The 23,095-nt window shown below is 42.0% G+C and overlaps 1 protein-coding gene across 1 annotated transcript in view; it reads right to left on the bottom strand.

Annotated features, from left to right (window-relative positions):
- Positions 1-22,760, bottom strand: part of NOA1 (P-loop containing nucleoside triphosphate hydrolases superfamily protein) — a 34,725-nt gene extending 11,965 nt beyond the window's left edge. The window contains exons 1-3 of the mRNA XM_087690246.1: positions 22,234-22,760; positions 333-518; positions 169-255 (exon numbers count right to left, since the gene is read on the bottom strand). Coding sequence (XP_087546372.1) covers positions 169-255; positions 333-518; positions 22,234-22,677 — 717 coding nt within the window. The 5' untranslated portion in view covers positions 22,678-22,760. The remainder of the gene's footprint in view (positions 1-168; positions 256-332; positions 519-22,233) is intronic.
- Positions 22,761-23,095: the final 335 nt, after the last annotated feature.

The following is a 23,095-nucleotide window of genomic DNA, read 5'->3' as shown; positions in this document are numbered from 1 at the left end:
ACACACACACACACATACATATACACAAGTTTGTGATGATATGATTGTTCACATTCTTGAATTTGGTTTTATTTTCTGAAAATTTCGTGTTTAGGTATAATATGCATTGTTTAAATGTTGTCCCCGACCTCCATCACTTGTGTGAGTGTGGGCAGGTGTCTAGATTACCTTTGTTGCAACCAATACAATTGGATTGGCTCCAACCAGATCACGAATTCTTGCAAGAAAACTTCCATTGAAATCAACAATATCTACCTGCAGTTTTGGCAGAAGCTTAGCCCATGATGGCAGCAAGATAAAGAAGCTGCTATAATGCTTATACTAGTCCATACCAGCTTTATTATTAGTGCTTTCTCGTTAGAAAGATGTGACAACTGTAAACGAAGCTGCTCGGCTGAAACAAATCTTTTCCCTCCAGCATAACCACCATGCCCACCTACTGCAGGAATCATCTGGCCATGAGCTAATAAGCGGCATCTCCCACAGAGCACAGTCCTGAGCTGATGGTGCTTTTTCTTCTGTACCCAACCAGAACTTCAAAAATATTACATACATCTAATGTAGAAATCTGTTCAATAAGCACCACAAAATAGGATTCCAAGCATGAAAACACATTTCACTAAATTCTCTGACTTGCAAACTAAAAACAGTTACTGTTCTTTAAAAAACATAGGAAGTGTAAACATAGTAAGCTACTTCAAAATTTCCAAAACAGACATCAAATGTCTCAAAACCTCTAATTGTTCCCTGATCTTTGAGATCTCACATTCAACAAGAAGCTTCCTTTCACAGCAGCTTTGGCCAAAGCTTCTTTTTGTAGCTTCTCAATCTGATCAAAGCCTCTCCAAGATGCTTTCTTTCACAATCGCTTGTTCCTTCCACAATATCTCCACCAAGAAACTTTCCTCGACTCTTCTCCAAGAAGCTTCCTTCCCTATAGGTTCATCAAGAAGCTTCTTCATAAGCAGAAGCTAGTATTTTCACAGATATTATAAATTATGTCTCGTGCACTAATTGGTACAGCTGCCAAGATGTTCTCAAAGTCCAATGATCCAGCCACTGAGATATGCAAACTATACTCCAAAACAGGGAGGGAATGGTCACATTCTTGTAGACTATCCTACATAATAATGTGTTGAAATTTCCGTGATGGCAAACACAGAGGCATAGAGTATCAGCAAGAAATCTTGCTATATTGAATATGTTAAGGCAAGTCCATGCTAAGAAAAACCTGCCTATATTGAGTATGCTAAGGCAAGTCCATGGGTATAGGGGGACATCTGATGCTTGAGAAGCCGCAACAATGAGTGCCAAAGAGAAATCTGGCATGCAAACAATGGGCTGTCGACGTTTTGATATGAAGTCTTCCTCAAATCTACACCAAAACATGCTTATTTAATGAAAAAGCAAAATCGATGCGTGGTTCGAAAGAGTTTTTGTGAAACCCTAATTTGGGAGGGTCCATCCACATCTATAAATAGACAGGTTGCCCCCATACATTCTTCATCCCTTCTATGCAGGTTTTTCGAATTCACATGAAGATCTTCGCCATTAGCCTTCCTCCATGTGGCTGTCAAGCCTTTGTGACTGCTGCCACCACTTTGTCTGCTCCCCCAGCCCCTGGCAACTGCCCTTCCAGCTGCCGCTTGTTGCTTGGCACTTCTTTCACTGCTGCATTTGGCCCTAGACAGCCATCGCCAGCCCCAATCGACACCTCTTCTGCTGCATTTGGCAGTTTCAGCCATCAACGGCATCCTCGTGCATCTCCTCTACTATCGCTAGGCATCCTACTACTTTCACTAATCTGCATTTTGGTCTTCTACACCCTCTAACACACTCCGACAAGTGGTTATAGCACTCAAGATCCATCTTTGGCAGATGTCACGCCCCGACACTCACCACTCTAGCCTTGAGCATTCTATACACTCTTACATTCATTTATTGCATTGATTCATTCACTTCAGAGTTCTCCTTCTCTCTGTGTTTGTGTTTGTGTTTTTGTGTTTTTGAGTTTTGCGTAGGGTTTGAGTTTTGCACGTCACTATCTATGTCTTTGTTTTTCTATCATGGTCCTACAATTTGTGTTCCCTCAGTGCAAACCCTAGCAATTTCTTCACATGGTATCAAAGCCAATGCTCTTATAAAGAGCATCCTCTAGATATTGCAGAGTGCTAGGTTTTGTTCAAGACACACAAACGCCTCATAACCGAATCACAATGTCTCTGTCACCTTCTTCTCGGGACCCCATGGTGCCTTATTATGCTTCTCCATCACTAGAGGCCCTGAGAAGGCATTATGGACTACTTGCACATCACATACAGTCAATCTTACACCCCTCCTACCAATGCTGCTACACCATCCATACCAGTTAGTGAGGCTGGCCACCTCTCCGATCATGGAGAACATACAACATTTGGGAAGACTCGCGACCCATCTTTTTCATTTCAGCCAGGCACAGTGTCAGGTTCATACAATCGCTTTGAGTCGTATGAATCAAAACCCTCTCCTATTTCTCCTTTGTTGTGCAAGATCTAGATAATTTTCTGTATGTAAACATCAATAGAGGGGGCTCTCAAGGCAGGCATAATTTATCAAGTATACTTACACCTTCTATCTCATTTGAGCATGTGAGCCACTCTCCTTAAATCCCTCCCATCCCACCCACCTCTTCTAGCCCACACCTCAATTTCCTTGCTTCTTCACTCCAAAACCTTGGATTACACTCCACATCCACATCCTCCACACCAGTTAGAACCTTCGTTTCCGCTCCTAGCACATTTTCATTCTCCGTTCCATACTCACACTTTCTACCTCTTCACATTACAGTATATTATTAGTTGAAATGCTACCCTTTAATATTGTACCCTCCACTTACCCTAAAGCCTCTTTGCACTGCAGGACCTTGTTACAAGGCATTACACCCTTTATCACACTTCCCTCCACCTTTCCATTAGTGAGAGCATCATTTCCCACTAGAATGATTGTGATGGGTTTCACTATCCCCAATCACCCACCTCCTTTGACGTCTCAAACGCAACGATTTTCATCCTCTACTTATGGTGTATCATCTCACATTTCTTGGGTCACTCCTATGCATTGATCCCCATCTTCTGCTCCACATATCCCTATCCCTCCACTATGGACTCCTCATGTGATTGGTAAACACAAGCTAACTGATGTTGGGCGACAGATGGAAACTCATGGCAATAGTACAGATGTTGATGACAACTGCTAGAGGAGAGAGATTGACTACGACCTCAAGTATAATGATGTTGGCAACAACTCTGGCAACAGTGTGTGAAGGCCCTGACAGCAACAAACACAAGCTTCTTGATGATAGCGACAACTCCAAGAGGTAGGCGACAGGTGAAAGAGGCTGGAATCAAGCACCAAATGGATGTAAACTACAATGGGAAGCTTTGACTGCCATGTCCTGCACTAACAGGGTGTGGGCAATGACAATACAACTCCTAAAACCTACAAGAATGAGATTATGAGAAAGAGTGGTAGTAGCATGCCTATTTATAGAAAGTTTGGAGTACCCAAATCAGGATTTGACATGTGGGACACAGTTACTATCTGGGATCACGTTTCTTATAGTATTTTGAAGCTATTTTGAGTCAAGCTAATTTTAGCCCAATACCCCCTCTAAACTCAAAATTGAGCCATGAAAAATAAGTCCTCTTCTTGTTTTTCATTTACCCCAAGGTATCCCACCCTAAAGTAGCTAAGGCATCAGACAAAGGGTACACATCGGCTACCCAATGACCTACCAATGATGGTTATCTTCCCAAGGAATCCCAAGTGATTACCCTAGAGAGGTCAAGGCATCGGACCAAGTATGCTCCTAGAGACCTACCAAGTCCTACAAAGACAAAAGGAATCAACAATCCACTCTTTCTCTCCCTTGTTTTTTAGGGCTTTATTTTAGTTTGTCACAAGATTTAGCATTAAGGATTTCAAATCAATGTTTGTCCCATTGAGTCAGTGTGCCCTAAGGTACAAAAAATAAGGATCGGTAGCCCCACTAGTATCATAAAACACCCAAAACAATCCCACAAACTACTAGGATAAGTGCCTACGGATTCCTAAGGGTGTGTATGTGCCAATCATACGGAGAATATATGGAGAGACAAGCAATTCATCGTAAGAGCAAGAAAGACAAGCATAGCTAGCATACAAGCATAGGAAAAAACTGCCTTTGTAGGCTGCCATGTGCAATGCTATTGAGTATGGTGGATTCACAATTGATCACTGCAAGGGTGACCAAAAAGGGATAAATGTGCACAAACATATGTTTACATGGACAAAATGCCAAATCATGGAATAGTACAAAGAAAGATAAAAGTTTTCGTGCTCGTGCAAAATGCTATACAACAATGTCACTTTGTCAATGCCTCGCACGGAGATTATTCACTTGCCCAAGCGTCCTTTTATAATCATCTTGACAATATGAAGTTACTATCCATAATATCAATACAAAGTAAATAAATGTTTAAGAGTCAAAAAATTGTAAGCACCATCACTGTCACTATCAAGAGAAGGAAATTGCCGCCTCTCAAACTGGAATGAGAAGCAAGAGAAAAGCACATCCTCCAAGTCAATCTAAAGAAGTAGAGAAAAATGTATCCAAGCCGATCTGTGGTAGAAGGTATTGTAGAACCAACCCATTGATCGCCTTGGTCAAATATCAACGAAATTGTCACTAAAAGGCACAAACTCTAGACGAATTGTGCCTAGCTCAATCTGCTCTCTAATGAAATGAAAATGAGCTGTCACATGTCATGTCCGATGTGTGATGATCAGATTGCCCACAAGAGCAATGGCATCCTAGTTATTGCAATAGACAAGTATAGGCGTCTCACAAGAGAACTAAAGTGCACCCAACAAGTTCCTCAGATAAATGGCCTAAGTGGTACCATCAAAGAGAGCTCGATACTTTGCCTCAACTATGAAAGTCGCTACTGTCTCTTGCTTACGGCTAGCCCAAGAGATGGGTGTCATGCCTAAGGTGTAAAGGTACCCGCCATGGGAACGCCAAGTATCAAGATCTCTTACCTAGTCAGAATCAATGTACCCTTGCAAGCATAAACCATTACCATAAGTGAGTCGATAATTATAAGTGCACCTTATATATCTTAACACACAAAGATAACCAATCCAATGAGACATTCTACTTAGCAAACGAATTGAGTATGCAAGATCTGCCTAGTATGAATCAATCAAAGTAGTTTCCCTACAATAGAACGGTAAGTGTGAGCATCTAAAGGCTGATCCAAGATATCCTTGTGTAGATGGACAATGACATCAAGAAGCATGGCCATTGGTCATGTCTAATTAGTACAATATTGTTCCACCAACTAGAGGCCATACTTCTGCTATGACAGAAAGATACTTCCCTCGAATCATCGAACAATCTCCATCCCTAAGAAATAAGACAACAAACCTAAGTCAATCATCTCGAATGTAGCACAAAGCTTTACCTTAAATTTTGCTATGACTGCAGAATATGAAACAGTACTAAGTATATCATCAATGTACAACAAGATATAGCTAGCTCCCATGCTAGTGGTGCATACATATAGATTTGGATCATAGGGGGTAAAATGGGATGCCCATGAGTCCATAAGAACTCATTCATCCTGTGACACCAAGACCTCGGCACTTGCTTCATCCCATAAAGAGCTTTCCACAAGCAAAATACCTTGTCATTCCGGTCAGTATAAGAAAAACCAAGAGGCTACTCCACATAGACTTCCTTCTCAAAATAGCCATTCAAAAAGGCATTTATGACATCCTTCTGATAGGTCAATGCCGTGATTTCACCTAAAACCTTACACTACAAGGTGAGCCTTGTATTTGTCTAAAGTACCGTCAGCTTTTAGCTTGGTCCTAAAAATCCACTTCATTCCAATGACCAATTCATGACGAGGACAATCTACCAAGAATTCAAGCTCCATTTTGGTCAATACTATCTAGTTTCTTTTCCATGGCCTCATGCCCCAGAGAGTCCTGGAGAGCCTCCTACCAACTGTCTGTTGTGTTGGCTCAAAATATGCATTTTAATCAGCTATAAACAATAATGTATATGAAGCCTGACGGGTGAGCTGAGGGCCCTCCGAAGTGGTATCCGGTGAAAATATCTCCAAATTCCACATGGTCTGCTAGTACCAGCAAGGTAACAGTTCTCGCAAAGGGGCTTCGGAGCTGAAGTGTCTGCAGAAATGTCAAGATTGGACAATAGACTTGGCTGAGAAGGCATTATCTCATGATGTGAGTGGAGGTGAGGACACAGAGTCTGGTATAGAAGACTGTACTATGTCCCTCTCATCAAAGATGACATCCCTCTTAACGATCATCTTGTTCATCCAAAAATCAAAGAAATCGTAGACTTTTGCTTTAGAAGAATAGCCCACAAAGATCAAGAGATGAGCTCGAAGGGTGAGCTTTTATCTTATCATTCAAAATGTGCATATAAGCATGACTATCGAAGATTTTGAAGTGAGAAACAATAGGTCAAGAGCCAAAAAATAGCTCATACGGAGTCTTTTTAGGGACCACTACAATCGAATATTGTCACAAGACTGTGAAACTTTGAGATACTTTAATCTTGCTGTGAATATTTTATTAAGTTTTCCATCAAATGTGCAAGATTGTTTAAGCACATGTAATGCACACAACAAATATTCCATAGTAATAGATGAAGGACTCCAAGGATGCAGTGGGTATCAAAGACAAAAGTTGTGATAAGTTATTTCGACTAGATTCTATTAGTCAATAGGTATCACATTGGACCCTAGGGTAGTGGTTTGGCCAATAAGTGTCAGTGGTGACACTAGGGACTAGCATTAATTAATTAATTAAAGTCAATCTAAGGGTCAACAGAAGTTGGGGACCACTCTAGGTTGCAAATGGCCTAGCCAATTTAATTATGGATGGACACATTTAATTTTAGGCAGGATCAAAATGATTGAAATTAATTTTCAAGATTATTTAATTCTAAAGATTAATTGAATGGCTGGATAATGCTAAAAAATGGATTTAGAAGACTGCTACTTGGCAAAAATGCCTATGCAAACTGAGAAAACATTTTCGGGGGCTAGGTCTCAACCATTCAATCAGTTCATAGCTTGGGAGAGAAGAGAGAGAGCTATTGGTCCATTTTCTGATCAAACAACAGCAATTTGCTACAAAAGACAACCATATGGGGGCCAACAAGCAAGGGCCAGCAAGGAGTCACCTTCCAAGGGCTCCCAACAGCATTGTTGATTAGGTGACAACATTTTGGAGGTGCCTAGCAGTAGGTGACTACATTAAATGCAGGCTACAGCAAGCAACAAGCAAAAATTTAGGGTTTCTCGTGAAAAATATCAGATTTCTCTCTTATCTTGGCTTTCTTTCACCTTCTCCAGTCCATTCTCAAGAGATCTTAGGATTTCTCAACCATTTTAAGTAGATCTCGACCAAATTTGGTAGACAGCAAAGAGAGCTCTGCTCTAAATCCTAATTAGGGTTTGACAACCACCTTCGCACTTGTGCCAATTGGTGAAGGTATTATACATTGATTTCAACATCTAAAATTTGAGTAATTGTCAGGGAATTCAAATGCCAGCCCATTCATTGTAATTTGGGGTAACATTTGGCCAGTTCGCGGTTTACTGCCCTTCCAAGAAAGAAGGTTAGTTTCATGGTTCCATTGTCGGGATGCCACTCAATCCCTTGATTTGGTGGGCCCAAGGCACCTAATTGCGAGCCAAAGCTTTGTGCTAATGCTGATTTTTACTCTCAGCTGAGAAATTACAGCAATATATCTTCATACAATGAGATGCAATCAAGCATAGATGATACCTCTCATTATGAAGATTCACATGGAAATGAAGGAAATGCAATGCTTGACCTTGGACAAGGCTCAAACCATGGACAGCAAGTTGAAAATGTTGTTGTTGGGCAAGATGCAAGGCCTTCAATACATAATGAGGCAAGAATCCTCAGTTTACCCGATTTTTGAATGCTCCGAAGAAGGACAGCAAAGGCAAGAAGAAGAAGACATCTTCTACACCTTCGAGACAACAAGGTGCATCAAAGGTAATGCCAAACCCTTCATTTGAAGCTCCCAAAGATGTTAATGAAACTAAATAGTTGGTACCTATCGGGCAAGGAATGAAAATGCAAGGTCATCATTAAAGTGCCAATCCAATGGATTTTGGACAGCCGAGCATGTATGTTATGATGGGGCAGCCAAGATATTTTGCTAGAAGCATGATTTTTCATGCTATGGTTGGACAAGGACCACATACGGCAATATGTGGCACAAATCCCTGTATGCAGCAACCAATGCATGGTGTGCAAGGCCCAATGTATTCAAGTATGGCTAGAAATGTGCAAAACTCTATGTATAACAATATTGGTTTGATGCCTGGGACACAAAGTAGCATGTTTAGTAATGCATCTGCACTCCCAAATGCTTATGGGGCTCAAGGAATGCGTGTTGGTCATGCAAATGCTCCGCTTGGTGTTGATGTTGGTGTTGGTGTTGGTGTTGGTTTTGATGTAAATTCAATGAGTGCACCCTTTTTGCAATAGCCAGTGTATGACAACTTGACACCCTAAGGGGCAGCAAAAGACTAATGAGGGTGGAAAAGCAGTGAAGTTTGAGTCCTTCAGTGGTGCACAAGATAGGTTGAAAGCTTTGACTTTCATTTAATAGTTTGATATAGCCTATTCAAGGGGAAACTTCACCGAGTCCTCGAAGATTCAAAAGGCAGCCACTTTCTTGAAGGGAATGCATTGCAGTGATGGACCACCCTTTTGATGCAAGGTGGAGCACCATCAACGTGGGTACAATTCAAGTAAATGTTTGCATCAAATTGGTTGGCAAGTAACTTTGAGATGGACATCATGACAACTTAGAATAAGCTAGATACTAAAGAATGTAAGAATTTGGAGCAATATAATAAGAAGTTTTGGGATGCATTGTTGCCTATTACTTCTTATTACCCCATACCCCTTCGTGAGCAAATGGAAAAATATGGTTGTGGGCTGCCCAAAGGAATCATGGATTTTGCATTAAATCCACCATCTATAGCATGTCTCAACTCATAGAGACTGCTACTACACCCAATGCTTTGTTGCGTGGTAAGGATTTGGGCTTCTTAGAGAGTAGGAAGAAGTCGAATAAAAAGTTGTTCAAGGCTAAGAAAAGGGACAAATCTGAAAATCAGCCTTTAAAGAGGCCCAAACAGCAAAGAAAGGACTTGAAAACATTGGCACAACGTAGGAAATTGATGGCTGCAAATAAATGTTTTATTTATGAATAGGAGGTTTACATTGCAAGGGACTATCCCAATAAGCAAAGTGATCAGCCCAATGATGATGCTACTAAGTTATGTAGAGCATGGGACAAAATTAGGGATCAGCATGCATTGATTTTCTTTGATAATGGTGCACAAGCCAACTTCATCTCTGTAGACATGATAAGCCGTCTAGGCATCAGAGAGAATGAGACGGGACCCATGGGAAAAGTTGGAATGGCATGTAAAGGCTATGCAGAGCCCATCACAGAACTCATTAGAAAGCTTCAATTGCATATATAGGGATATGTGGACAGCGAAGAGTTCTTCATTGCTCCACTTAGAGGTTGTGATGTATTGCTTGGTATGCCATGGTGTCACTATATACGTGCAGTGATTGATTCTCGTGCAAAAAAGATCACTATTCAACATAAGGAAAATGCACTCACATTTGATGTGAAGTTAAAAGGTGAATCTGTCCCTGTTATATCTACAGCTGCCATTTCTAAAGTAATGAAAAATCATCTTTCAATGCACTTAGTTTTTACTAAGGATAAAGATGATAGTGAAAATGTTGTCTAAGTTAGAGAAGGTTCAAGAATCGCATGTCATTTCTGAAAATGTATACTGATTGTTTCTCTCAATCACTTCCAAGGCAGCTACCGTCTGAAAGGCTAGAAGATCATGGCATAGATCTTATTCCTAGAAGTAGCCCACCTAATGAGCCACCCTACAAAGTCAATGCAGCCAACAAGAGAAGATTATAAGTCAAATGAATGAAATGTTAGAAAAAGGGTTGATTCAGCCCAGCTCATCTCCTTTTTTATCTCCGAGACTTTTGGTGCTAAAAATGATGGTTCATGGCGTATGTGCATTGATTATCGTACTTTTGGTTCTCCTTTTTATTCTCTCATGCTTTTGGTGCAGAAAAAAGATGGTTCATGGCGTATGTGCATTGATTATCATCCTTTGAACAAGATCACGATAAAGAATCACTTTCCGATTCCTTGGATTAATAATGTTATGGATAGATTGCACGGGGCAGTCATATTCAATTGTATAGATCTGAAAAGTTTGTATCATCAAATATGCATTAGACCACAGGAGATGTGCCTAAGACATCTTTCAAAACATATTTTGGCCTGTACGAGTTTCTTGTCATGCCTTTTGGACTTACGAATGCTCCTGTCACTTTCAATCAGATGATGGATCGCATTTTCAAGCCACATAGAGGATTTGTGAGCACTTTCTTTGATGACATGATGATCGTCTATTCAAAGAACGAGAAAGAGCATAGAAGACACTTGGACATTGTGTTCAATGAACTATGTGAGCATAGACTAGTTATCAATGACAAGAAAAGTGAATTCTTTTTGCATCAAATCCACTTTTTGGGACATTGTATTGGCTGATGGTATTCGCATGGCCCCTACAAAGGTTGAGGCAATACAATCGTGGACACCTTTGAGAAATGTGCATGAGGTCTGCGACTTCTTGGGTTTATATTCTTACTACATGAAGTATGTATGTAGATTTGTTGAAATTGTGTCTCCATTGCATGCTTTGCAGAAGAAGGATGTGCCATTTAGATAGACACCAATAGAAGTTTCAGCATTTGAAAAGTTAAAGGAAAAGATGACTTTAGATCTTGTACTTATATTGTCTGATCTAAGAAAGTCATTCATAGTTTACAGGATGACCGAGTTGTGGCTTATGAGAGCTAAATTTTCCACGATGTAGAAAAGAATTTGTAGGTCTTTGAGAAAGAGCTTTTTACTATAATTCATACAGTCTACATGGAAACATTCTTTGTTGGAGGCTGATTTTATAGTGCAGACAGACCATCAAACTTTTGATGTACTTTCTGACGCAAACGATGTTGTCAGAGAAGCATATGAGATAGGCAATTTTTCTCTCTATGTTTCATTTTCAAATTGTACATATTGATGATAAAAAGAATGTTGTGGCTAATGCACTGTCACATAAGCCAGAAATTTCAGCCGTCAGTATGGTTTATCACACTGAGTTGGATGCTGAAACCAGCCTTCCTTCTTGGAATGGGTGGTAATAACCTGATTTAAGAGTTAATTACAGCAATAAATAAATGCACATAAAATGAAATACACACTTTACCATAACATTCTTGGACAGTAGACACCCTGTTGGCCCCAAAATTGGCGCCCCTTGCAGTATTTCTTTAGCACTTGTCTAGAGTCCCATCAACCTTTAGCTTGGTCCTAAAAATCCACTTCATCCTAATGACTTTCTTGTGACCAAGACAATCCACCAAGGTCCAAGTCTCATTCCGGTCAATACTATCTATTTCCTTCTCCATGGCCTCACCCCATAAAGGATCTTGGAGAACCTCATGTTAACTATCTAACTCGAGATGTGCAATGTAATCAGCCATAAAGACTAAAGCATATAAAGCTTGAGGGACAAGCCGAGCAAATCTTCTAAGGCCCTCCGAAGAGCAATCTGGTGGAAGGATCCACGAATCCCACAGTCTATAGGCACCAGCGAGGTAATGGGTCTCGCGCAAGGGGCCTAAAAGCAGAGGAATCTGCAGGAAGGTCAAGAGCAAATAGTAGGCCCATCTCAGAAGGCACAATGTCTAATAATGTGGACTAAGATAAGGACTTAGAGTCCGATACATAAGACCGCACTATGTCCCTCTTATCAAAGGCGATATCTCTCCCAACGATCACCTTGTTTACCTGAGGATCAAACAACCGATAGCCTTTTACTTCAGAAGAATAATCCACAAAGATCAACAGATTAGCTTGGGGAGTGAGCTTTCCTATCTTGTCATCAAGTATGTGCATGTACGCACAATTCCCGAAGACTCTGAAGTGGGAAACAACAAGTCTCTCACCAAAGAATGCCCCGTAGGGAATCCGCTAGGGACTCATCTGTAGTTTTGAACACTCTATAGCTGGTTAGAGATCGGCAATGAAGATATCAAAGCCATTGTGCACTCGTGGATCAGATATGCCACAAGAAATCACTGAAATACAGCCATTTGTAACCAATTTTGAGCATATTTCAATAATCTAAAGAAATACTGAAAGAGGCGCCAAGTTTTGGGGCCAACAAGGGTCAATGTCCGGTGTAAGAGCAATCTTGCTCTAGTTATGTGTGGAGTTTTCCTGCTAAATTAAGAATTTACTAAAATGTAGTTTACTAACCTTTGGACTTTCACAAGTTCCACGAAAACTTCTTTGGTTGATTCACCCTAAGCCAAATTTAGCTTACTCATTTAGTTGCTTAGTCAGTGGACTGCACCTAGGATGCCACATTGGATTGCATGTCTTCGTGTTTTGAGATATTTGCAGTGTACCTATGCTTATGGCTTGACTTATAGTTCTGGTTTATATTTGCAAGGATACAATGACTTTGACTAGGCAAGAGATCTTGACACCCGATATTCCTATGGCGGCTACCTCTTTACCTTGGGCACCGCATCCATCTCTTGGGCTAGCCATAAGCAGGAGACGATGGCAACTTCCACAGACAAGGCTAAGTCTAGGGCTCTCTTTGATGGTACCATGAAGGCTAACTACTTGAGAAGCTTACTAGCAGCACTTCATTTCCCATACGACCCTCCTACCATTGTCTATTGCGACAATTAGAGTGCCATTGCACTTGAGGGCAAACCAATCATTACACCACAGATGTGGCATGTGAGAGTCCATTTCCACTTGTTTTGCTTTCTGTGTCTATGTTTGTCTTGTTGTGCTTCTATTGTGGTCATACACTCTGTGTTTGAGTTTTGAGTTTTGCGTTTAGGATTTGAGTTTTGCTTTCTATGTCTATGTTTGTCTCATTGTGCTTCTGTCATGGTCATACACTTTGTGTTTCCTTAAAGCAAACCCTAGCAATGCCTTCATAGTCTTCTTTACATCAGTCAATCAACCGTTGCTTCAGTACTTGCTACCTAGGATCGGCTTGGGCACACTCCCCCCCTACTTCAAATTGACGAGAATAGGATGATTCCCTTCAGCTTTAACTTCAAGTTTGAGAGGGAACAACTTTCTTCTTCTCTTGGTAACAGGATGTTGTTTACAATTTCTTTTTTAGACATTGCGTAAGTTCTACTTTGTATCTTCATCCACATCATCAGGAAGACATGATTGTAAAAGGGCACATGGGCAAGTGAACAATTCCCCTACGAGGACACTGTCCAGGTGGCACCATTACATAGCATTTTGCATAAGTATGATCATACCTACATTGTCTCTTGCATAACTCCGGTACATTGGCATTCGGACCTTGTAAACATGTCTCTATGCATATTTATTCTTTTTCAATCTTTTGGAGTGGTCGACTCTGGATCCACCATATTCATGGCATTGCACATAGTAGTCTCCCTTGCTTGCTTAGCTTACTTTCTGCAGGCTTTCTTGCCTCTCCACATACCCCCATACTTGCTTCCCACATCCACAACCCATTCCTTCATCATCGACAACAAATAGTGGTAGGGATAGCTTTCTTCTTTTGTGAAGGTCTTTGGGTCTGACCATTTGTTAGTCTCCCATGTTGAGCTAGAATAAGCATAACATGTGAATTAACTTCAACAGACCCAAAAAATCCTTAATTAATGAAAACCCTAAAATGGTATGCGGTTCGAGAGAGTTTTAAAGCCGTGCATGGTACAAGGTCCTTAAACTTTCTATAAATAGGTAGGCTGCCCTCCATTCAATCTTATCTCATTTTTGCCAATTTCAAGCCTTGTAGCTTTGCTGCCCACACCCCGTTCACAAAGGACATTTTAGCCGAAGCTGTCCATTGCTGTCCACATTAGTCTGTGGCACCTATTTCCAGCCTCCTCCCTGCTGATTCACACTGTTTCCAGCTAGGCGACTACTGCTGATTGCTGCACTGCTGTTGTACAGCCTGTCCACATCAGCAAACTGCTGCGTCTGCAGGCCCCTGCTGCCAGCCATCATCAACCTCATCCCAACTGTCACCATCAGTCTGCTACCTGCGTTTAATGTGGAGGCTGCTGCCATGCCACCAGCTGCATCTGTGTTTGCAGATTTCTCTTTCTTTTCCCTATCTTACACTGATCCAACATCACTGTTTGTTGCGTTTGTTGATGTCCAACACTCAAAAGGCTGCCTTGTTGCATTTTGGGATCCATCAAGAGTACGACACACTCTCCAGCTCATTACCTCTACCTCGGTCCTCCAGACACGAGAGTTTGGGGTACAGTTTTTCATTCCTTCACGGTTTGTTTGCTGTATGAGCATTGTATATTTAGTATTCAGTCGTTCATTCAAATTTCCATTGTGCTCATTCTCTCGAAGTTACCCTGACCTTAACTGTGTTCTGTTGAGTTTGTGATTTGTCATAAGCTTTCATTTATGTTTCTACATTAGGATATTTATTCACATGGTACCAGAACCACGCATTCAAGATGACGGATTTGGGGCTTCTTCATTTCTTCTTGGGTCACGAGATTTATCAATCTCAGAGGGGGATTTTCATCTCTCAGCAGAGGTACATTCAAGAGCTCTTGGTGACTTTTGAGATGGAGACTTGTCGGCCCATTACTACTCCTATGGATCCAAATTGAAAGGCCACTTCACACTCAGATTCTCCCGTGATGGATGCTTCCCGCTACCGTCAGTTGATTGGATCCTTGATTTGGCTTCTCAACACTCCTGTTGATCTTTGTTTTGCTATGGGTCTTTTGGCAGGGTTCATGATGGAACCCAAACAGGTGCATTGGCAGGCTGCCCTGAGGATTCTTCCGTATTTGAGGGGGACCTCTGATTTAGGGATTTCTTATTCCACAGGTACAAATGCTTCAGATCTGGTTCTTGCAGGTTGGAGTGACTCGGATTGGGCTGGCAATGTGGACCACCAACGGTCTACTACAGGCTATTGTTTTACCTTGGATACAGGTACTATCTCTTGAAGTAGCAAGAAGCAACCCACGGTAGCCCTTTCTTCTATTGAGGCGGAATATCGAGCTGCATCTTCTACCACATGTGAGGTTGTATGGCTTCGGAGATTGTTGGAGGAGCTTGGCTGCCCCCATACTCATCCTACTCTTCTGTGGTAGGGGCCATGGACCATACAAGATCTTGCAAGCTGAATACGATCTCATCCTCATGTATCAAGCTCGATAACAAATTGAAGGTAAATTTGAGTTCTCCCCTTTAGATTCAATGCACCAATCTAATGATTTGATGGAAGCTCCACAACGAATTGCCATCCAAACTCGCATGGAGTACAAACCATTTTTCTCTCTAACACCATCTTTAGCTCTTTCATATTTTCCATACACTTCTCCACCTTCATTCACTCCATCTTTTGAGTTTACTTCCTCTTTTTGGCAAGATATTGGTGATGCTCATGATAAAGGAACTCTTCGTACCAAGTATTGGTTCATAAGCCCCAAAGAGGATAGATTTTTCTAGTTGCACTCAAGAAAACGTAAGCAAAAGTTGCAAGAATCTTTGGTGAGTGCTCCTTCTTCACCTTTTCCTTCAGCCTTTACATCTCATGGTCGATTTGATTTTAGCAAATCATCTTTTTCATCATTTGCATCTAATGGACAAAAGGAACCTTACACATTTACCTCAACTCCACAAAAGACAAATCCATTTAATCTCCCATCCATCCCACACACTAGTAAACATTCATGTTTCAATGGCTCCACATCAATCAGCACCCATTAGACGTTTTCAACCTATTTTTGCCTACCTAATTCCTCCACCTCCTACTTATCCCCCTCCACTACCTCCTCCTTATCCATCTTATTCCACTTACTCGACACCTCATGGTTCTTCCTCCTCATTAGCGAAACATGCCTTTAATAGCAATACTCATTTTTAACAAGTCGAACTACTTCCTACTTGGTCAAACCTAATTCAACATGTCCTTGAATCACAGAACCTATAGGATCTTATGCAAGGGTTGGAACCCCAACCCGATCCCACACTTGTTCCACACGAGGTTGTTGGCTCATGGAAAGCTAGAAATACCTCTGCTATTGTCGAGCTGATGCAAGGTCTATTACTTGAATTTCATTCGCAGCTTCATCATTTTGACACAGCATCTGAGCATTGGGCACACTTGACTAACTGTTATGCGGCTCCAGATAGGACCTATTGCATCAATTTGGATCATACGCTCCAAAACTTTAAAATCGCTGACCGAGATGACTTGAAAGTCAAGTTGACTGAGTATCAATGCCTTCTTGCCAAGTTCTCTACCATGAGGGGGTCCTAAGTCCTCAAACAATCAAGTCACGTCATTTCTAAACAAGCTATCGAGGAAATATTTCTATTTTGAGCAGCAGGTGATCTCATGGCCCACTATTCCCAAATTATATGGACTCGAGTAGCAGGTACTCTGTTACACTCCGCTATTCAATCAATTTCATAGTTTGACCTCTATAGAGGGGACTCTTGTTGCTTTTTCTCAGAAGGGGCAGCAACGGAAGGATAAACCACATCAAAATTCTACTCAAAATCAAAATCAAAATCAATCTAGAGAGACCCCAAGAAACTCCCGATCATCTCTCAAACCCGAGTGGTAAGATGTACCAAAGAAAAATCGATACTATCAACATTGTCAAAAGGCTGGCGACTTTGATGATGAGTGTTGATCAAAGACAAGAGGCACAGCACCAAAAGTTAAGACTCAAAACCCCGCCCCTCAATCAGGCAACCCCTAGTAGGGGAGACAAGGTGGTGGCAACCCTTAGCCTCGGTCAGCCATCACAATCAACAATGTTCTCAATGCTAGAGGGCTTGTTTGAGTGGTTTGAACCATTTGAGGATGTGAGTTGCATCCACATCTGCGAGTTGCTTCCTGACAAGGTGACTATAGAGGCCCACTTGTCACAACCAAGTACTTCAGATACTCCTTAGATTGTGGACAATGGAGCTACTTATCATACGACCCCAATCGAGGACATTTTCATTTCCCAAGCCTCTACAATTGAGAGAGTCCGAGTTGGGAGCAAGTCCTTGATTAAGATTTAGGCTCACGGTCGCATCAGTTTTGCCATTAACTAGGGCCCGGATCATGGTATGCTAGATGATCTATACTATGTTCCCCAACTTGGGGTGAACTTGTTATCCATTCAACAACTTTGTCGATTGGGTTGAGCGATCTTCTTCATAGCCACCACAATCAAGGTCCTTGACTCTCAAACCGGTTTAGTGATTGCTCGCAATGAGGCATAGCCTAGTGGCCTGTACCACATGACACAGATTCTCTCCAAGCCGACAACTGAGGCTTTGAGTTTCACTGCTTCTAGGCTTTAGCCACTACATGGGAGCCTACAAACACCGAGCGTCTTTGGCATTGTTGCTTCGAATATCTCAAATACGACTCTCTTTATGAGTTGTTGCATCAATAGATGGTTGACGACCTTCCGCACCTAAGCTACTGCAGGATATCACTTGGACTCCCTTAGTAAGATAACCATTGCCTCTGTAGTCTTGGTAGGCCACTTGGCAACCGACGTGCACCCTTTGTCTTATGCCTCGGTTGCTTTGGGGTGGGACACCTTGGGGAACACCAAAACAAACAATACTTTGTATTAGCCTTCCTTTCTAACTAAATCTTTTGGGCCTAAAAGGGAGCGTTAATCTAAAACAAGCATTACATGCTAAATTAGCCTCTTGAACAGCCCCAAAATGCTTAATTAATTAAAAACTCTAAAACGGGGAGCAGTTTGAGAGCGCATTAAAATCGGGAGAGATTCGAGATCCTAAGACTTTCTATAAATAGGCAGGCTGCCCTCCATTCAGCCCAATCTCGTTTTTGCAGGTTTCAAGCCTCTAGCTTCATTGCCCACACCCCGTTCACAAAGGACGTCTCAACTGAAGCTGCCCAACATTGTCTACATCCCTCCAGTGCCTATTTCCAGCCTTCTCCGTGTAGTCTACACCATCCAACTGCTGCGAACAGCCAAGCTGACTCCTACTACTACTGCATTTGCTGCAGCCAGCTGCTGCCCTGCTGACCACAACCATTCTACTGCTCCATTTGCTGCAGGCAGCTGCACCCAGGTTGTCATCGCCCTCCAACTGCTGCCTAGCAGTCCTACACTGTCTAGAGGCTGCATTTGGCAGTTTTCTCTCTTTTGCCTGTCCAACACTAATCCAACATCATTGTTTGCTGCAATTGCTGCTGTCGGACACCTAGAGGCCTTGTTGTGATTCAAGATATGTCAAGAGTACAACACACTCTCAAGCTCATTACCTCTCAATCCTCGAGACACAAGAGATCCGGGTAGAGTTTTCATTCCCTGCGTGGTTTGTTTATTGCATGGGCATCGTATTATATTTATTCATTCATTCAAATCTTCACTGTGTCTATGAGTTACCCTAACCCTAACTGTGTTCTGATGAGTTTATGCTTTGTTGTACGCTTTCAATTATGTTTCTACGTTAGGGTATTTCTTCACACCTACTTTGTTATCTCCCTGATGTCTGCACGATACTCTCTGCATGCTCCAATCCTCTGGGACAATCTCTCAATACATGGCATCATGTGTGTCATCCAACATTGTTTGGGCATTACCTGTGTGGACATTAAAAAACCCAACTAGCAATATGTCACCCATACTAGCAAACCACAAAATATCCTCATAAAGTGGCATATAGAGGGACTCCTTTATTGCATCTCCTAGTTACGCATACCTAGACCCGATCAGCAAAAAGTAGCAAATTTCTACATACAATTCTTTAGCCCATCTCTACATACTCAAGTCCATATACCACTACAAGGACAGACCACATCAACAAGCTAGAGGAGATTTAGAATACCCTTGCATCCCTCAATAAGATCGTGGCTTTAAAGGACCTTGTTGTGATGCTTGTGCTACATCTCCCATCATCAAAGTATGACGTATTCTACACCAATCCTCTCACCACTCATACAAGGGATACTCACACGAGGAGCTAGCTTTCATGGGACTTGGGCAAGATATGCATCACAAGGAGATAAATTCTCATTGAACCGGAGCACACAGCCATGCTTTTGCAACATCATCTTTGTGTAAAAGACAAGCCAAGCAAAAGAATGGGAAGAAGAAGTCCAAGAAATCGGAATCATCTTCCAACTCTATTATAAATACAAAGGGGAATCACAACAGATATCCCAAGTTCCCCTCAATCCTTTGTTCTTCTAAGGGGGTAGTTACTATTGGTTACATTACCTCAATGCCTACTTGTGGTATTAGCACCTTGCCTCTATTACCCGACCCTCCATCTTCGAGCACCATTTTGAAGGTCCTACATGTTCCAAACTAACCCCTGAGGCTTTCATCTCCTCTCAATCCATGCCCTTACATGCCTCGATACGCACGTTGTCTACACCAAGCAGGCCATATTTGTTGAGGATTCCCCTTTAGAAGCCATGCTTGCAACGAGAGAGGGGCCTATATAGGCTCCATTTCTTGGTTAATGTAATGGGCCCTTTGAGGTGTCTTTCTATTACTACACCCATTTTAGTTTGTGCACCACCCATCCTACAAGTCCTATTCCATCGCCCACCATCTCCTTTGGTCGTTCCATAGTACCCCCCATCCCTTTTTGAGAGCGACGATCTTGGTGATATGGCATATGGATTCCCTGGCCCTTTGTGTTCCAAAGGGGCACTCCCAAGATCATGAGGAGATTCTTCAGGGATTGTAGTCTTCCACGAGCCTTTCCTTCATGCAGTGGCCTCTTTTCTTTGTCATCAAGCTACCATCCCCAACTGTTTACATACCCATCCTATGGTCATTGGTCCCTATTGTTCTTCTTTTCTCGCATATTAAGGTGCCTTGGATAGCTCCTCGCTATCTCTGTCAATTGGATCAGAGGTGTGACTAACCAATTCCCAACTGCATATCTTTGGAGTAATCCATTCGAGGCCTCTCCACTCCCATTGGCCTATGATGGCCTCCAATTGGATCAAGCTTTCAACTAGAGAGCGGGTCTTACTCTTTGGTTGGCATTCATCATCAATGAACTTTGTTGATAGTGGCTCTCTTGCCACCCTCAGATCAATTTCATCGCCTTTGGCCTTTCACCACATCTAGGATCTAAAAGGGGGGTGTTAGCAATCATGTGTTGTCATATCTAGTAATCTTCTACCTATGAGTCTCAATTTGAGTCAAACAAGCACATTTGGAGCTCTAACATTGTGTTCTATCTATCATTTATGTGTCCTAGGCACTTCATGGGGAGAGTACGCCAATGCAATTCATTTCTAGCACGGTGACCATTTTGTCCTCTTGATCCAGGCGCTCATGCTAGCTTCATCTCTACAGACATGGCTACAAGGCTTCACATAATGAGATGGGACCTACATGGGAGGTTAGAATGGCATTTCATATATATTCACCAAAAGATCCATCACAACCTTCTCACCCTAGAGCATTGCATTTGCCAAGGAAAATCCAATAGATTGTTGCCTTCGTTCATCCAATTGCAAACACAAGTTCAACATTCTTATTGTCCTTAACAACAAGACATACCATTTTTTATTCAAATATGCTTGTTGTATATGTCAAGATCACTTTAAAAGTGTCTACTTCTAAAGATGTTTTAAAAGTTCTACTTCTAAAGATGTTGCAAAATGAGGAACCTAGAGTTGAAATTCAAGGCATCTATGAGTCACAATAGGAGTAATCACCTGCTATAACAGCATCTTGCTAAAGGATGAACGTCCTTGAAGTCAAGCACTTTGAAGCCTCTTAACCTCCATGGGAACTCAAGTGAGATAAGGGGTGCAATAAACAACGGTCACGAGAGCACATTCAAACAAATTATCCTTGAACATCGAGTCAGCACAATCACCAAATGACTACAAGTGTGCCCAAACCCAACATCAAGCACTCAAAATAACACGTGTGAATTAGGATCAAGCCTGAAGCTTTGAGCTGGGCAGATGTCTTGGTTTGAGTCCTTTTTCGCACCAGCCAGGACACCCAATAACATGGAGCAAACAATCTCACAAACAAGTTCTTAGCTCACACATACAAGAAAGACAATGCATGAAGTCACAACTGTGTCAGCAACATAATACATACCCAAAAGTTGTTTCATTTACTTGTGGCTGGAAGTGTGCTATTGCAGCAGAAAACCACTTGCACAAGATCCCTAGCATGACTTCCATCTCATGTTCACTTGTGCATAAGTGATAGAGATGTGTTTGAAATTTTCAGGGTGTTACACAAAGTGACAAGCAATAAAGAACCTCAGATTGAGGTATGGCAGTGTCTTTCAATGTTGTCTTAGACAGACCCTGATGCTCTAGTGCAACACAAGATGTTTCAGATGTAACAACATGAGATGTCTCAGAAGTAGCAACTTGGTCTTGAACACGATATGGCAGAGGGCGCATTTCTTAAATAACCTCCACTGGACATTGACTGAATGGTTGCAAATAGCCTACGCACACTATGCAGCAGGTAGCTTGATCATTTGAATAGGATTTGCACTTGGATGGACAATAGCAAAACCGAATACCCCTTCCTGTCTTACTCGCATGGAAATGACTTGAAAACCCACAAAATGGCAGCCATAAAGGAAAAAAGGTTCATGTACTGGTGGGTTTACACAACCCATGTTGGTTAAGCTGATCGTCAAGATAAAAACCTCTGCATTTATTCATTTTCAGTATCTTGGATTGGAGATAGCAGCGATATACTTCCTTCAAGTGCATCGAAGAGAGCTCCGTATCAAATGACTGCCATTAACCACTTATTCAAATGTATTGAGAATCTCTTTTCAAAGAATTATATTCGAAAAATAGCTCCAGTTGACTACATCCCTACCCTTTTTTTTTCGCACACACTGTCTGTCGCTCCTTATCATCGAATTAATCATTTTAAACAAGCTCGAACAAAGCTGCGGTATGTCTCATTCAAATGAAGGGAAGAGAGCTACGAATGATAAACAAGGGCATTCAAATGCCAGGAGGATACCGTCAAGTAAGTGTCCAAAGGGACGAAACCCGGAGCTTCTGCATCCTTGGTTTGTAAAAAGGCACCGCAGCCATAACAGGCAGGTTCAAGGCTTTTGACCGGAGCTTTCTTCTTCTTCTTCTTCTCCTTCTCCTTCTCCTTCTCCTTCTCCTTCTTCGACGGCTGTTGTTGCTTCTGCTCGTAAGATGACGACTCATTACGACGGCGAGGAGAAGAGTGGCGCATGGACAGGGCCTTTTCCAGGAAGGCTTCGCCCCTGCTCTTGGCCAAGAGGCCATGCCCGACTGTTTCTTCCTTGCTTCTGCTTACGTCCTTCGTGGATGCAGCGCTCTCTGGGCAGGCGTGGGCCGTCAGGAAAACCTGCTTCTGCTCCTTGCGTGCAGAATGTATCCCCGAGGCCTTCGGGAGAGCATAGTAGCTGATAGGCAGCTTCAAGCACGCCATCGACGAGGCGATGACGATATGCTCGTCAATGACGATATGCCTTCAAGCGCGCCGTATGAGCTCAACGAGTCATATATACACTGCTCTAGATATTGAGTGTTTCTCCGCACTTTTGTAATGCGAGATATATATTATCAGAAGGTAAAGATAATTACAGCACCCCTAGGATGCAGCGTGGCAACTTAGGCCATAGAACTCAGTTTCTTATGAAAAAGTCTAAAAGCCCAATGTTTGGATTTCAAGGACCAGAGAACAGCTAATATCTTAGACTTAAGATGACCTAACAGAGAGTTAGGGTTAACCCTATCCTGGGGTCTAAACAAAACAGAGTTCCTTCTGTACCATATGAACTTGATTACAACCACCGAGACCAAGCTAATCAGTTTCCAAGAGCTTTCGTCCAACCCCCCTCGATCTG

This window comes from Lygodium microphyllum, chromosome 12 (assembly GCF_053477565.2).
Source record: "Lygodium microphyllum isolate KBCC chromosome 12, Lygodium_microphyllum_v1.1.10, whole genome shotgun sequence".
NCBI lineage: Eukaryota > Viridiplantae > Streptophyta > Polypodiopsida > Schizaeales > Lygodiaceae > Lygodium > Lygodium microphyllum.
This window is presented reverse-complemented; position numbering and strand designations above follow the sequence as displayed.